This window comes from Hemiscyllium ocellatum, chromosome 5, assembly GCF_020745735.1.
Source record: "Hemiscyllium ocellatum isolate sHemOce1 chromosome 5, sHemOce1.pat.X.cur, whole genome shotgun sequence".
Taxonomy (NCBI): domain Eukaryota; kingdom Metazoa; phylum Chordata; class Chondrichthyes; order Orectolobiformes; family Hemiscylliidae; genus Hemiscyllium; species Hemiscyllium ocellatum.
Genome location: NC_083405.1, coordinates 109,690,338 through 109,707,258, shown reverse-complemented (window position 1 = coordinate 109,707,258; position 16,921 = coordinate 109,690,338). Strand labels below are relative to the sequence as shown.

The 16,921-nt window shown below is 43.2% G+C and overlaps 1 protein-coding gene across 3 annotated transcripts in view; it reads left to right on the top strand.

The window, feature by feature from the left end:
- Positions 1–15,867: 15,867 nt before the first annotated feature.
- The window catches only part of LOC132815823 (ATP-dependent 6-phosphofructokinase, platelet type-like), a 127,525-nt gene continuing 126,471 nt past the window's right edge, over positions 15,868–16,921 (top strand). For 2 of the 3 annotated variants that reach the window (XM_060825104.1, XM_060825101.1), the window contains exon 1: positions 15,868–16,246. In XM_060825104.1, coding sequence (XP_060681087.1) covers positions 16,138–16,246 — 109 coding nt within the window. In that variant the 5' untranslated portion in view covers positions 15,868–16,137. The remainder of the gene's footprint in view (positions 16,247–16,921) is intronic. The other variant, XM_060825102.1, reaches the window with a different exon arrangement.

Sequence of the window (16,921 nt, the reverse complement as noted above, 5' to 3'; positions counted from 1 at the left end):
GTTTAATGGGGAAAGCAAATATTTGTGTGGGTTTCGCAGAGAAATGCAAGCAATGGTGATCATCTGCTTTTGACTCTGTGTTTACACATGTGTAATATAGGATTTTCTTAAGGAATTAGTGAGTTTGTTACCTATGGATGGGTATCTCATGTCGACTCTTTTCCTTATTTGAAGTTCCCTAATTATTCTTTCAAGACCTAGGCCTTTGTCACAGCTTCTTCCCTTATTCATGACCCAAAGGTTTGTGTGGAGGGGCAGGTAGTGCTAAGGAAGCAGGAAAGCTGAAGAGTGACTTGAAGAGTGACTAGGATAGTGGACAAACAAGTGGCAGATGTGAGGTTTATGCACTTTGCTGGGAAGAATAGAGTTGCTGAATTGTTTCTAACTGAATAAAGGCTTTGGAAATCTGAAACACAAAGGAACTTAAGACTTCTTACTCAGATTCTCTTAAAGTTAAATATGTAGTTCAGTTGGCAGTTAGGAAGGCAAATGCAATGAAAGCATTTATTTTGAGAAGGTGAGAATAGAAGAGCAGAGATGCACTGCTGAGGATGTAACAGGCTGTGGTCGGACCACATTTGGAATATTATAAGCAGTTTTGGGCCACATCTAAGAAAAAACTTAGAGGGTGTCCAGAGGAGGTTGACAGGAATGATTGCGGATGTGAAGGCCTTGTCATATGAGGAGCTGTTAAGGACTCTGAGTCTGTACTCAATGGAATTTAGAAGAATAAAGGAGAGGGGAATCTCTTTGAAATTTACAGCATACTGCAAGGCCTGGATATGGTGGATGTGGAGAAGGTGTTTCCAGTAGTAGGAGAGACCAGGTCCCGAGGTCTGAGTTAAGTGTGCATCTTTAGAACTGAGAAAAAGAGGAATTTCTTCAGCCAGAGGGTGGTGAATCTGTGGAACTCATTGCCACAGAAGGTTGTGGAGGCCAAGTCACTGAGTGTTTTTAAGAGAGAGATAGATAAGTTCTTGATTAATAAGGGGTTCAAGGGTCATGGGGAGATGGCAGAAGAATGGCATTGAGAAACATGTCAGCTCTGATTGAGTGATAGAGCTGACCCGATGGGCTGAATGGTCTAATTCTGCCCCTTTATCTTATGGTCTATTTTCATGTGCCTTGACTCTTGATCAAGAGCAGAAACTTTTGTTGTACCTCCTCTGTTTCTTCATCCAGGAGTTAAGAGTTCCCTGATGCTGAATATCAAACTGCGGCAATACTCCTTGTTTGCTTATTTCTTAACATCTTCCATCACAGAGAAATGACTGGATAAACCAGTAATGCCAGATTTGAGGGGTCTTTGAGAGGTGAAATGTTTACTTAAAATAACTTAGCTCTCACAATATTGCAGTTTATCTTTCTCAGAGAATCATACATTGATTAAGGCAAAACTGAAGGCCACTTGACATATCGTGTCTCAGCTAACCCCTACAAGAGTAGACTCAATGACTCTATAACTCACCTCATCCCTTGTCCCCTTTTCCTTTTAGCATTACCTTTTCTTTAGGTAATTGTTCAATTCTCTTTTACACAATATGTGAATCTGCCTCCACTACTCTTTCCACTGTTACATTCCAGATCCTAACACCCAAAAACCAGCTTGCAATTGCAAGGACCAGAGGCCCGACGGGAAGGTAAATGTAAAAACTTACCTTGGCACAGCCAACACTGAGAAGGAACAGACATGGGACTGCTGGGTAAATGAGGCTTTTAAATGAGCAGCAGAGGGAGAGGCCACAGCGAGGTGCAGAGGACTGCTGGGTATATATTTGGGCAGCTGCTGAATCCCAAGACACTACACGTGTAGTGTCTCCCACCCGCCCTCCTCATCTGACCAAAAAACAAAAAACTCTAGTGTGTTGCTAAGGTAAGGTGTTTCAATTGATATTTCTTGACTATCCTATGATTGATTAAAAGTTTACTATTAGTTGGTTAGTTGAATAGGACCATAGAGAAGCACTAGAAATTATTTAACTCATAAATTTGTATAAATTAATTAAATAAGTAGAGGTGGCTGCACGGGTGATGTGCTGTAGCTGTACGATGTGAGAGCTGGCTGGTCCATTGTGAATGACAGTGAGTATTCGTTGCTGGAAGAACTCCGGATCAGAGTTGATGATCTGGAATCTGAGCTTCAAACACTGCGGCACATCCGGGAGGGTGAGTGTTAACTGGACGCTTTGTTTCAGAAGGCAGTCACACCTGGGAGATTAAGTAATTCAAACTCAGTTAGTGATCAGGGACAACAGGGTGTGACTGTAAGTGAGGCAGGTAGGGGGATTCTGTGTTCAGGAATGGAGGAGCCTCAGCCCTTGACCTTGTTCAACAGGCATGAGATTTTTGATCCTTGTATGGATGAGGAAAAGGACTATGGACTGGATGAGCCAGCTGACCACAGCACCATGGTGCAGAAAGCCATTCAACAGAGGAGAGCAAAAAGACAAGTAGTTCTTATAGAGGATTCTACAATTAGGGGGACAAATAATATCCTTCACGAGCTGGGTCGCGAGTCCAGCATGGTATGTTGTCTGCCTGGTGCCAGGGTGCAGGACATCTCCGACTGACTTGAAAGAATACTGGAGCGGGACGGGGAGGATCCAGTTGTTGTGGTCCACGTTGGCACTAACAACATAGGCAAGGCTAGGAAGGAGGACCTGTTTGGGGAGTATCAAGCACTAGAAAAGAAATTGAAGAAGAGGTCTTCGAGGATGATAATCTCTGGATTACTGCCTGAGCCACATGCAAATTGGCATAGGGATAAGAAAGTTAGGGAAGTAAACACGTGGCTAAGAGATTTGTGTGGAAGGGGGGATTCCAATTCATGGGACATTGGCATCAGTTTTGGAACCGGGGTGATCTGTAACAATGGAACGTCTCCACCTGAACCGACCTGGAACCAGTGTTCTGGTGAAAAGGATAAATAAGGTGGTCACTTGGACTTTAAACTTGTGAGTCGGGGGAAGGGAAAGGGAAAGCAACATGGAGCATGGAGTCAAGTAGAAAGATAAGCAGCAGGTTAGTATGTGTGCAGTGCTTAGGTTCAAGGCAGACTAGGAATGAAGCAAAAAGGAAGGATAACTTAGGACATATTACTAGAGATGCTGGAAATCATGAGGATAAGAAAATTAGCATTAAGGTGTTTTTTCTGAATGCTCATAGTATTCGTAACAAAGTAGATGAATTAGTGGCACAACTCATCGTGAATGATTATGATGTGGTGGGCATCACAGAGACGTGGTTGCAGTTGGTTCAGGACTGACAGTTAAACGTTCAAGGATTTACAACTTATCGAAAAGTCAGGGAGGTGGGCAGAGGGGGCGGGGTTACCTTGTTAGTTAAGAATGAAATTAAATCTAAGGCACTGAATGACATAGGTTCAGATGATGTAGAGTCCATGTGTGTAGAGTTGAAGAACCACAAAGGCAAAAGAACCATAATGGGATTTATGTACAGACCTCCCAACGGTGGCCAGGACCAGGGGCGCAAGATGTACCCTGGTGCAAGATGTTACGCCAGGGAACAGAGGTAGCTGGGTAACTGTTAGAGGTGGGAAGGGGAGGAAGCAGGCAGTGCAGGGATCCCCTGTGGTCGTTCCCCTCAACAATAAGTATAGCGCTTGGGATACTGTTGGGGTGGGGAACGGCCTAGCAGGGGTAAGTTGCAGTGACCGGATCTCTGGCACGAGGTCCAGCTCTGAGGCTCGGAAGGAAAAGGGGGAGAGGAGGATAGCGCTAGTTATAGGAGACTCTATAGTTAGAGGGACAGACAGGCGGTTTTGCGGACATGGGCGAGACTCTCGGATGGTTTGTTGCCTCCCAGGTGCCACGGTCCGAGACGTCTCTGACCGTGTCTTCAGAATCCTTAAGGGGGAGGGTATGCAGCCAGAAGTTGTGGTGCACATTGGCACCAACGACATAGGTAGGAAGAGGGGTGGGGAGATCATTTAGGAGCTCAGGGAGTTAGGCTGGAAGCTAAAAGCTAGGACAGACAGAGTCGTCATCTCTGGGTTGTTGCCGGTGCCACGTGACAGTGAGGCAAGGAAAAGGGAGAGAGTGCAGTTGAACACGTGGCTGCAAGGATGGTGTAGGAGGGAGGGCTTCAGGTATTTGGACAATTGGGCTGCATTCTGGGGAAGGTGGGACCTGTACAAGCAGGACGGGTTGCACCTGAACCAGAAGGGCACCAATATCCTGGGAGGTAGGTTTGCTAGCACTCTTCGGGGGGGTTTAAACTAATTTGGCAGGGGGATGGGATCCAGACTTGTAGTCCAGCAGGTAGGTTAGTGGTTGTTCAGGATGTCCAAGAATGTAGGAAAGCTGTGGAGAAGGTAGCACTGACAGGGAATACTTGCGGACACAGAGATGAGTTTAAGTGTGTATACTTCAACGCAAGGAGTATCAGAAATAAGGTGGGTGAACTTAAGCCGTGGATCGATACTTGGGACTACGATGTTGTGGCCATCACGGAAACATGGATAGAAGGGGACAGGAATAGTTGTTGGAGGTTCCTGGTTACAGATGTTTCAGTAAGATTAGGGAGGGTGGTAAAAAAGGTGGGGGTGTTGGCGTTGCTAATTAGAAATGGTATAACGGCTGCAGAAAGGCAGTTCGAGAGGGATCTGCCTTTGGAGGTAGTATGGGCTGAAGTCAGAAATAGGAAAGGTGCAGTCACTTTGTTGGGTGTTTACTATAGGCCCCCCCAATAGCAGCAGAGATGTGGAGAAACAGATTGGGAAACAGATTTTGGGAAGGTACAGAAGCCACAGGGTAGTAGTCATGGGCGATTTCAACTTCCCAAATATTGACTGGAAGCTCTTTAGATCAAGTAGATTGGATGGGGCAGTGTTTGTGCAGTGTGTCCAGGAAGCTTTTCTAACTCAGTATGTAGATTGTCCTACCAGAGGGGAGGCCATATTGGATTTGGTACTTGGTAACGAACCGGGACAAGAGATGGGCTTGTTAGTGGTTGAGCAGTTTGGTGATGGTGACCACAATTCTGTGACTTTCACCTTGGTTATGGAGAGAGATAGATGCATGTAACAGGATAGGTTTTACAATTGGGGGAAGGGTAAATACGATGCTGCAGGACAAGATCTGAGGAGCATAAGTTGGGAGCATAGGCTGTCAGGGAAGGATGTCGTTGAAATGTGGAACTTTTTCAAGGAACAGATACGACGTGTCCTTGATATGTATGTACCTGTCAGGCAGGAAACAGATAGTCGTGTGAGGGAACCTTGGTTGACGAGGGAGGTTGAATGTCTAGTAAAGAGGAGAAGGAGGCTTACATAAGGTTGAGGAAACAAGGTTCAGACAGAATGTTGGAGGGATACAGGATAGCCAGGAGGGAGCTGAAGAAAGGGATTAGGAGGGCTAAGAGAGAGCATGAAAAACCTTTGGCGGGTAGGTCAAGGCCTTTTATGCGTATGTGAGGAACATAAGAATGACGAGAACGAGGGTAGGTCCGATCAAGGACAGTAGTGGGAGACTGTGTATTGAGTCGGAAGAGATAGGAGAGGACTTGAATGAGTACTTTTCTTCAGTATTTACAAATGAGAGCAACAGTATTGTTGAAGAGGAGAGTATGAAACAGATTGGTAAGCTAGAGGAGATACTTGTTAGGAAGGAAGATGTGTTGGGCATTTTGAAAAGCTTGAGGATAGACAAGTCCCCCGGGCCTGACGGGATGTATTCTAAGATTATGTGAGAAGCAAGAGAGGAAATTGCAGAGCCATTGGCAATGATCTTTTCATCTTCACTGTCAAGGGGGGTGATACCAGGGGACTGGAGAGTGGCGAATGTTGTGCCCCTGTTCAAAAAAGGGAATAGGGATAACCCCGGGAATTACAGGCCAGTTAGTCTTACTTCTGTGGTAGGCAAAGTAATGGAAAGGGTACTGAGGGATAGGATTTATGAGTATCTGGAAAGACACTGCTTGATTAGGGACCGCCAGCACGGATTTGTGAGACGTAGGTCTTGCCTTACAAGTCTTATTGAATTCTTTGAGGAGGTGACCAAGCTATGGATGAGGGTAGAGCAGTGAATGTAATGTACATGGATTTTAGTAAGGCATTTGATAAGTTTCCCCATGGTAGGCTTATGCGGAAAGTCAGGAGGCATGGGATAGTGGGAAATTTGGCCAGTTGGATAGAGAACTGGCTAACCGGTCGAAGTCAGAGAGTGGTGGTAGATGGTAAATATTCAGCCTGGAGCCCAGTTACAAGTGGAGTTCCGCAGGGATCAGTTCTGGGTCCTCTGCTGTTTGTAATGTTTATTAATGACTTGGAAGAGGGAGTTGAAGGGTGGGTCAGTAAATTTGCAAACGATACAAAGATTGGTGGAGTTGTGGATAGTGAGGAGGGCTGTTGTCGGCTGCAAAGGGACTTATATATGATGCAGAGCTGGGCTGAGGAGTGGCAGATGGAATTCAACCCTGTCAAGTGTGAGGTTGTCTATTTTGGAAGGACAAATAAGAATGCGGAATACAGGGTTAACGGTAGGGTTCTTAGTAAGGTGGAGGAGCAGAGGGATCTTGGGGTCTATGTTCATACCTCTTTGAAAGTTGCCACTCAGGTGAATAGAGCTTGTAAGAAGGCCTATGGTGTATTAGCGTTCATTAGCAGAGGGACTGAATTCAAGAGTCATGAGGTGATGTTACAGCTGTACAGGACCTTGGTAAGGCCACATTTGGAGTACTGTGTGCAGTTCTGGTCGCCTCATTTTAGGAAAGATGTGGAAGCTTTGGAGAGGGTGCAGAGGAGATTTACCAGGATGTTGCCTGGAATAGACAATAGGTCGTACAAGAATAGGTTGCGAGTGCTAGGCCCTTTCTCATTGGAACGGCGAAGGATGAGGGGTGACTTAATAGAGGTTTATAAGATGATCAGGGGAATAGATAGAGTAGACAGTCAGAGACGTTTTCCCCGGGTACAACAGAGTTTTACAAGGGGACATAAATTTAAGGTGAAAGGTGGAAGGTATAGGGGGGATGTCAGGGGTAGGTTCTTTACCCAGAGAGTGGTGGGGGCATGGGAGTGGCAGAGTCAGAATCATTGGTGACTTTAAGCGGCAATTGGATAGGTACATGGATAAGTGCTTAAGCTAGGACAAATGTTCGGCACAACATCGTGGGCCGATGGGCCTGTTCTGTGCTGTATTGTTCTATGTTCTATGTTCTATGTACCAGGAAATAGAGCGGACAAGTCAGAAAGGCAAGGTCACGGTGATCATGGGGACTTCAATATACAAATGGACTGGTGAATAATGTTGTCGGTGGATCCAAAGAAAGGGAATTCATAGAATGCTTACAGGATGGCTTTTTGGAGCAGCTTGTGATGGAGCCCACAAGGGAGCAGGCTATTCTGGACTTAGTGCTATGTAATGAGCCAGTCTTTATAAAAGATCTTAAAGTAAGGGAACACTTAGGAGGCAGCGATCATAATATGGTAGAGTTCAGTCTGCAGTTTGAAAGAGAGAAGGCAAAATCGATATAATGGTGGTACAATTAAATAAAAGTAACTACAGGGGCATGAGAGAGGAACTGATGAAAAGCGATTGGAATCAGAGCCTAGTGGGGAATACAATTGAGCAAGAATGGCAGGAGTTTCTGGGTATAATTGAGGACACTGTACAGAGGTTCATCCCCAAGAAAAGAAAGATTATCCGGGAGGGATTAAACAGCCATGGCTGACAAAGGAAGTCAGGAAATTTATCTAAGAAAAACAGAGAGCCTATAAAGTGGCTAAGAACACTGGGAAATCAGAAGATTGGGAAGACTACAAAAACAAACAGAGGATAACAAAGGGAGAAATAAGGAAGGAGAGGATCAAATATGAAGGTGAGCGAGCCAGTAATATTAGAAATTAAATTAAATATTTATTTCAATGCATAAGAAACAAACGAGAGGCAACAGTAGAAATTGGGCCAATCTAAATTGATGCAGGAAGGCTTGTGATGGGTGATAAGGAAATAGCTGAAGAACTTAGTAAGTACTTTGTGTCAGTCTTCACAGGGGGAAGACATGAGTAATATCCTTACAATTAAGGCTAGTCAGGGAGCAGAGTTGAGTATAGTAGCTATTACAAAAGAGAAAGTGCTAGAAAAGCTAAAAGGTCTAAAAATTGATAAATCTGACCTCGATGGGCTACATCCTAGCGTTCTGAGGGAGGTGGCTGAGAAAATAGTGGAGGCGTTGGTTGTGATCTTTCAAAAATCACTGGTGTCAGAGAAAGTCCCAGATGATTGGAAGGTTGCTGTGGTTACCCCTTGTTCAAGAAAGGATCAAGACAACAGATGGAAACTTATAGGCCGATTAGCCTAACCTCGGTTGTAGGTAATATTCTAGAATCCATCTTTAAGGATGAGATTTCTAAATTCTTGGAAGGGCAGGGTCGGATCAGAATAAGTCAGCATGGATTTAGTAAGGGGAGGTTGTGCCTGATAACCCTGTTAGAATACTTTGAAGAGGTAACAAGTAGGTTAGACCAGGGAATCCTGGTGGATGTTATCTATCTAGACTTCCAAAAAGCCTTTGATAAGGTGCCTCACGGGAGTCTGCTGAGTAAGGCAAAGGCCCATGGTGTTTGAGGTGAGCTACTGGAGTGGATTGGGGATTGGCTGTCTGACAGAAAACAACGAGTCTTATGACTGAGATGAAGCGAAAGATCTTCATCCAGTGTGTGTTGATGAGCCTGTAGAAATCTCTGCCACAAAAATCTGTCAAGGTTAAATGTTTTCAAGAAGGAGTTAGATGTAGTTCTTCAGGCTAAAGGAATCAAAGGATATGGGGAGAAAGCAGAAAAAAGGTAGTGAAGTAGATGTCAACCCTAATGCATTGAATGATGTAGCAGACACAAAGGGTTGAATGGCCTACTCCTGCTCCTGTATCCCGTATTTCTCGGTAACACCTGCTATGTAACAATGTGTTTTCAGCTGGTTTTGCAAATTTTGCCAATCACCTGATTCTTAATCATTCGGCCAATGGTAACAGTCTCTGCCTCATTACTGTTTCAAACACCTCTGACAAAACTCTTCATAATCTTCTCATCTTCAAGGAAAATTCCCCCAATTTTTCCAAAAATATCCTAAATACTGAAGTTCCTTATCCAAAAGCAAAGGCATGCTGCTGCGGAAAATCAGAAACAAAAGTATAAATGCTGGAAATACTCAGTAGGTCTACCACCCTCTGCAAAGAGAAATTGAATTAACATTTCAGACTAACGATACTTCATTAGAATTGAGAGGAGATTAAAAACATAATTTGATTTGAATAATTACAAGGGGAAATTTTAATGAGATAGGACAAAAGGTTTGTGAAAGGCTGAAGGGTAGGAGTGAAGGAATTTGTGGTACATAAACCAAAAGGCGTGGTAATGGGACAGATGAAAAACAAAATTTGAAGCTCTTCATCCCTGGAACCATTTTCATGAATCCTTTCTGCATCCTCTTTGATGCATTCACAGCCCTCCTAAAGTATCGTACCACATATAGACTCAATATTCCACTTGGGACTGAACTAGTGTTTTATATGGTATGATGAGGGCACTTCAATCACTAATATTTTTTAAGAATTCATTTCCAAAGGATTATGAAAATTAGTTCACTTGAAATTATGATATCTTGACAGAAAGGACAGTGAGAGTCATCAAGTCATGGAGATGTACAGCACAGAAACAGACCCTTTGATCCAATTCCTCCATGCCAACCAAATATCTTAACCTAATCTAGTTCCATTTGCCAGCACCTGGCCCATATCCCTCCAAACCCTTCCTTTTCATATACCTATCCAGAAGCCTTTCGGATGTAATTGTACCAGCCTCCACCACTTTCTCTAGCAGCTCATTCCATACTCACACCACCCTTTTATATTTTTCCCCTCTCACCCTAAACTTATGCCCTCTAGTTCTGGACTGCCCCAACCCATGGAAAAGGCCTTGTCTATTTATCCTATCCATGCTCCTCATGATTTTCTAAACCTCTATAAAGTGAACAATCAGCCTCCGATGCTCCAGGGAAAATCCTCAAATCCTCCAACCCTAGCAACATACTTGTAAATCTTTTCTGAACTTGTCAAGTTTCACAGCCCTTCTTTTTTAAAAACACTTTTAAAAAATCATATATTTTAATCCAAGTAAATAGAAAATAGTCTGTGGAGCTGCTTCAATTTACTGGATCTCATGTGTTTGAGTTTTTGCTTGTCAGAAATTCTGGCTAGTTGATGGTGTGGAGTCAGTTAGGATGTATACTGTGTTGAGATAGGAACTACACTGCACCCCCCCCCCCAATCCCCATCCACCCACAATGCTCACCACATTCCTTTCAGGAAAACCCTTCGGATGATCCTTTGTGAGAGCTGAAGAAATGAAACAGCTATTCTCCAGGAGGAACTTCTCAAAGACTTCCTCTCAATACCTTCTGGGCACACTGTTCTGAGAAGATGCCAGTGATATTTGCATGCATCCAGTGACAGGCAACTATGTGAGCAATGATGTCAGACTGAAAGCTATCTAGAACATTTCTTATCTTATCTTTTATTCTGGAGAATTTACAAGTTTTTGGGTGATGAGTTTTATTCCAAATAAAGTGTTTATTCTGTACAAAATTTGTATGTGTGTGTTTGTATTGTATTGTTTAGAAGGGTAAACATTTATAAGTTCATATCTCAATCTATGCTAATCAGCTTTGCATTTTTGTTAAATTAGTCTTATTTATATAATAACTCAAAAATTCTATTATTATTAAATAAACCCAGTTAATGGATTTTTCATTCTGAATATAATACAGATAAAGTATTTAATTGATCATGTCACTAACTGAATGAAATGTTTACTAATGTGTTATGCCAAATGAGCCAAAAGAACTGGAGAGAAACAGCACTTTCCTTCAATTTTGCTTTATTATAACTTCTTTATGTTTGTATTTTCTGACCCTAAATATAAAGGCAAGGATACCATATATATTAATTATTTCTCATCTTGCCTTTCATTGGCTTATCCGTGATACCTATAAATCTCTCTACAGCTAATCTCCTTTATAATTTTATATGGATTCTCCCTTTTCTTCTCAACTTTAAAATTTATCTACCATTGCTCTGCACATGGCATCAGCTGGTCTATGTACATTTGAAGTTTATCACATTTCTACTCACATTTCATAATACTCCCAAGTTTATGTGATGCACAGAGTTTAAAAATGTGTCCTGTGCGCTCAAGTCGAGGTCATTACCTTATTAGGAAAACCAGGAGCTCTAACACCTAAGAAATACCACTGCATATCATCATCCAGTGATAAAAGAATTCACCTCTGCTTTCTTTTCTGTCATAGAATCATAGAGATGTACAGCATGGAAACAGATATCCCAACCCAATCTAGTCCCACCTGCCAGCACCCTGTCCATATCCCTCCAAACCCTTCCTATTTATATACCCACCCAAATACGTTTTAAATGTTGCAATTGTACCAGCTTCCACCACTTCCTCTGGCAGTTCATTCCATACACGTCCCACCCTCTGTGTGAAAAAGTTGTCCTGTAGGTGTCTTTTATATCTTTCCCCTCTCACTCTAAACCTATGCCCTCTAGTTCTGGACTCCCCGACCCCATGTAAACGTCTATAAAGTCACCCCTCTGATGCTCCAGGAAAAACAGCCCTAGCCTGTTCACTTCAGATAATTTTTTATCAATTCTGCTTCAGTTCCTCTATTCCATGGACTCTAATTTTGCTGATAAGTCTGTTGTGGAACACATAATTACTATTTCTTCCCACAGGTCCTAAAAGTGTTAACTCTCGTTTGTCATGGGACACTCTACAATAAACTGCCTAAATGACTATTATTCAGTGATAATAAAGACTCAGCAGCTCATTTGACTGTGGAGGAGGGAGATCCTCATTCAAGATCCTCACTTGCACAATTCAGGCAGAAGTTGCTGAATGTTGTGTTTAAATATGTGCTTCTAGTAATGCTGTTAGTGTAACTGGACAATCAACATACAGATGGATCTGTGGATAAATGCATCACCAGCTATATAATTGGTATATGGAGATCAAGAAGATCACAAACTTGATCCAGGGAGCTGAAAACCATCATACATGTTCAATTCTCATTCTCTGGCCTTCTTCATAAACTGTATGATGAACAACCATAAATCTGACTATGTAGCTCTCCTTAATTAAATATAGTGTGCACACATATATCAGGTGGGAGATATAAAGAGTGAATGTTTTAACGGGGCTGTGAGTTTGTAACTCTGTCCAATTTAGGAATTGGAAGAAAAGTATCCTAGGGTTATCCAAGATGCAAGGCTACATCCTTTTTAAAGCTTGTTTCAGTGTTCTTTGACATGTTTAATCACATTCAGGGCAGAATTTCATGAGATGTCAAGGATATTGCTTGATGCTGGAAATAATCCCTTTGCTGCAAATGTGTTGCTGGTCAAAGCACAGCAGGTTAGGCAGCATCTCAGGAATAGAGAATTCGACGTTTCGAGCATAAGCCCTTCATCAGGAATCCCTTTGACCTTTCAAGATTTATGGGCATGGCCTAGGTTGCCCATTCCTAAATGGCCTTGAGCTGATTGGCTGACATTACAAATCAATCACATTGCTGTGGGCCTGGTTCATATGTAGACTGGATCAGGTCAGGATGGTAGACTTTCTTCCATGAATTAAATTACATTAATGAATCATTCAAATTTTTATGATAGTCAATGACAATTTCATACTCAGCATTGAATTATTGAATCATACCATACAGAAAAGGCCCTACAATCTATCGTGTTTGTAGTATTAAACTACATTAAAACATCACTTGTCCCACTTTCCAACACTAGGTCCATAGCCTTGAATTTTATGGCATTTCAAATACTTTTTAAAGGTTGTGAAATGGCCCATCTTAACTACCCTCCCAGGCAGTACTCTCCCAATTTCCACCACCCTCTGGGTAAAAAGATTTTGCTTCAAAATCTCTCTAAACTACATGCTTTTCATTGTAAATGGGTGCCCTCTTGTTAATGAATTTTCAACGATAGGGAACAGCTGCTTTCTAACCACCTGCCCATGCCCTTTATCATCTTTGACACATCTGTAAGCCCCCCCCCCTCAATCTTTTCTACTCTAAAGAAAAAAGCTTGAGCTTGCCTCTCTTCATAGCTAAAGTACATTTTTGGAATTAACATTCAACGCCAGAGTTTTTGTTGAATTAATTTAAATTTCTCCAGCTGTCCTGTTGGGGCATAAACACATGTCTCCATGGATGATTAGTCCAGAGACATTGCCATTTTGCCCCATTTGCCTCTGAGTTGTGAAACACCCATGCTCCCTCTTTTCAGGATGATCATCCAGCCACAAGCCAATAGGCAGTGGCAGGCCAAGACCCCCGGGTTGGAAATCTTGTTGCTGGCCAATCAGAAGCTCGCAACTCTTTTGCTCAGCAACTCCAGTGGGAGGAACCATGACTGCTGCTGGGAGGAATGGATCATGGAGTATGCCAGGCCACATATAAGTAATATTGGGTTGATGGGAAGGGGTTCACAGGGTGGGCAGAGGAAGGTTGTGGGGTTGGCAGCAAGGACAGTACAGTGGTTCTCAGTAAGCCTTACCCCATTCTAATGATGATCAATAAGACACTGAATGCAGTTGATTGAGAAATCCCCATCACTGTGAAATGACAGGTTGGTTGCATAATTCTAGCTGCCATGCATCTTACCTGCCTGGAGTTGTGTTTATTGGGATGGGATGTAGAGATGGGATGAGGCTACCAACCATTTAAGAATCTCACTTGGTGGCAGGGTGGGGAAGTTGCCCTTGATCTACGCTCCCAGTAAACCTGAGCAAATCCAAACCGCTGCTGCCAATTCATAGCTCACACAAAATCTCATTCATTTACCAAAGCGCTCACTGACCTCCACTGATTCCTAAAAAAAACACTTTTCAAATTCTCCCCCCTTTCAAATCCCTCCAATTGCCTTGCTTTACCTTTCTACAAACGTCTACCCCAATGCACTCTGGCAAAACGGCATGCTTTTAATTCTGCCCTCTTAAACACTGCAGATTTTAATTACCTCACCATTGGTGGCCCTGCCTTCAGTTCCCTTCACTATAACTCTGGAATCCGTTCGCTCAACCTCACTTTCTTCCCTAAGGCACCCCTAAAACTGATCTCATCGGCCTGGTTTTTTTGTCATTACTCCTAATATTGGCTTACATGATTTGCTATCCTTTCTGTTTTATAATACTTCTGTGAAGCATAGAGTGATACTTTACTGTGTATGTTAAGGACATGTAATATAAGTTACTGGTGTAGCAAGGTAACCCTTGCACCTCCGAGCCAGAAGCTTGAGGCTAATTCTCACCATGAGCCGTCGGTGCATGTAATTTATACTTACAAAGTGCTTTTCAGGGCTCTCAATCAGCTCTGTGCACTTCACGGCCATTAACTATGATTCTTGGAATTAGTTTTGTAACATATGCCATAAAGCAGAAATTGTTATACTGTGTAATTAAAGTGTTTTAATCAACTTATCGGAATACACCACTGGAGCAGGTGGAATTTGAATCCAACCTCCTGGCCCAAAAGTCCGGACATTACCACTGTGCCACAAGTGCGCCTGCACCGAACAATCTAGACATACATCTTGGTGCAAGAGCGATGTCATATTAAATTGTCCCAGTTCGGTCTTTTGAACAAGGTTTTAAATTAAGACTCAAGTTGCTTCTTCAAATTAGGCTTTCATGTTTAAGATTCCACAGCACTTTTTAAAGCACTCCCAGCATGTTGGTGAGCATTTCTCTCTGAAATAACATCATTAAATAAAAAGATTTTGTAGAGTTCCTTTCACTGTCTTGACATATGCAAGTTGACTGCCTTAGTTGCGTCCAAACAAAAACGGAATTGTACTTTTAAAAATAATTTGTTAACTGTGGGTTTATGTTTTGAAACATCATAAAGGCGCTGTATAAATAAACGCCTTCATTATTGCTTCGAAAACAGTGTAAATATCAATAATACCTTCCAAGTGAAATAAATGGAAAACAAAAAGGGGCTGATTTACATTTTGGTTTGAACTTCCTTCCATTTAAATGCAGTCACGTTTCGCAAAATGTCAAATGTTTATATTTCTGGCTTCCGTTGGTTGGAACAACAGGACAACTTTCAGTTAAAACGAAGAACTCCACATTGTCCCCAAGCTGGGCTGGTGATGACCCTATAACAAACAGGATGGGCTGAAAAGTGGCTGAATCCAGGCATGCTCCGACTATCGTAGCTGAAATGCGCTGAACGAGTACACACAAAATCCACTTTTGCGCTGGAAATACCATCAGAAACCGTGAAACATACACACACACAAAAGCAGAAATTGCTGGTGAAACTCAGCAGCATGCGTGCAGAGAGGAAACTGTCTAGACCCTCCTTCAGACTAGTTTCCATCACGAGTTGCTGTAAAAGTGGACTCGAAATGTTAGCTGTTTTCTCTTCCACAGACCTGCTGAGTTTCTCCAGCAATTTTAGTTTCTGATTTCAAGTTTCCAGTGGAGACAATTATTTTTCTCTTTCCCCTTGCTGTAATGATTCAGCTTGCTCTTCGACAACCAGCAATGCCTATTGCTCTGCTCCCCAAAACCCACAAAGTGGGACCAGGTAGAAAAGCCCTTTGATTGACAGGAGTGGAAAGCGACAGAAGCCGGTCTGAGTTCATCTCAGGGGGCGCAACCTATCTTGGGAGAAAGTGGGGTGCGGGGTCGAGGGGGAGGGAGGATGAACTGAAACCCGCCCATTTAGACAGACGCACGTCTTGATTGGTGCGCTCTGGGGAACCGCTGTTCTCTCATAGGCTCAAAGCGGTTGTCACTCTCAGCGCGTCTGACGGCACAATGGGGGATGGCTGTCAGGTTAGGTTGAGAGGTCCGTGAATGGGGGGCGGAGCTGCAGCCGCAGCGCTGGAGCCGGGCGGTGGAAGCGTGAGAACCAGCGACTCTGAGCAGCAGCAGCAGCAACATCTGGGCTAGCTCTGGAACTCACACAGATACCATCCTCCAGAACATCACCGTCTCACACACTGCCTTAAAAAAAAGTCTTGCGCCTTGTAAAGAAAAAGTGTTTTCTTTTTGTCATATTCACAAACGATCAAATACATGCGAAGATGCACTCTGCCAGCGAGGACGTGTCGCAATCGGACAAGAAATTATTGGAAGATCTCTCGGGAAGCGATAAAGCCATTGGCGTCCTGACCAGCGGAGGGGATGCGCAAGGTAACAGGAGTTTTTTTTTAAAAAAGTCTTTGGCTGAGGATTGAGGGCTCCTGGTTAGATTTACAGCCGTGAGGGAAGCATCCTTGCGCTTGGCAAATGTTTGATGTACTTTTCCTCTGAAGGAAAGATGTACACACGTTTTTAAACCTGGGGAGCCATCCCACTCGGTCAGTGGAGAGAGACAGCGAGAGCGAGAGAACTGCATTTCCTCGTCTTGCATATTCCGAACCGCATTGCGTTGTTTTCGATTCTGTAAACCTGGTAAAATTCCGGGCAGCCTTAATGCAAAGATCTTCCATTTTGAAACAAGAATAAAATTTTAAAACAAAACTTTCAAACATTGTATTTCAAAAAAAGAGAGACAATTTCAGCCATCCAGGTAGAGAACCCCTTCCGTGTTCCTTTCCTATGGAGAAGTTACACCCGGCTGATTGGATTTGATTTCAGTGCAAGTTTACTGATGAGCGGTTTAAACAGAAAGATGTTTCTGCTGGTCTGTGTGTTTGCGGGTGTAGGTGGTGCCCAGGCGGGCTGTCGTTTGGTTTCTTCCCGTTGGCTTTTGAGGATGCTGTGACACGGAAGAGCGGTGTACGTGCTCCTCACCGAGTCATTGCGGCTGCGAGTTTCTGCGTCAGTTTCCAAGGGAGGGGTTCACGCCGTGTGTTACAGTGAAGG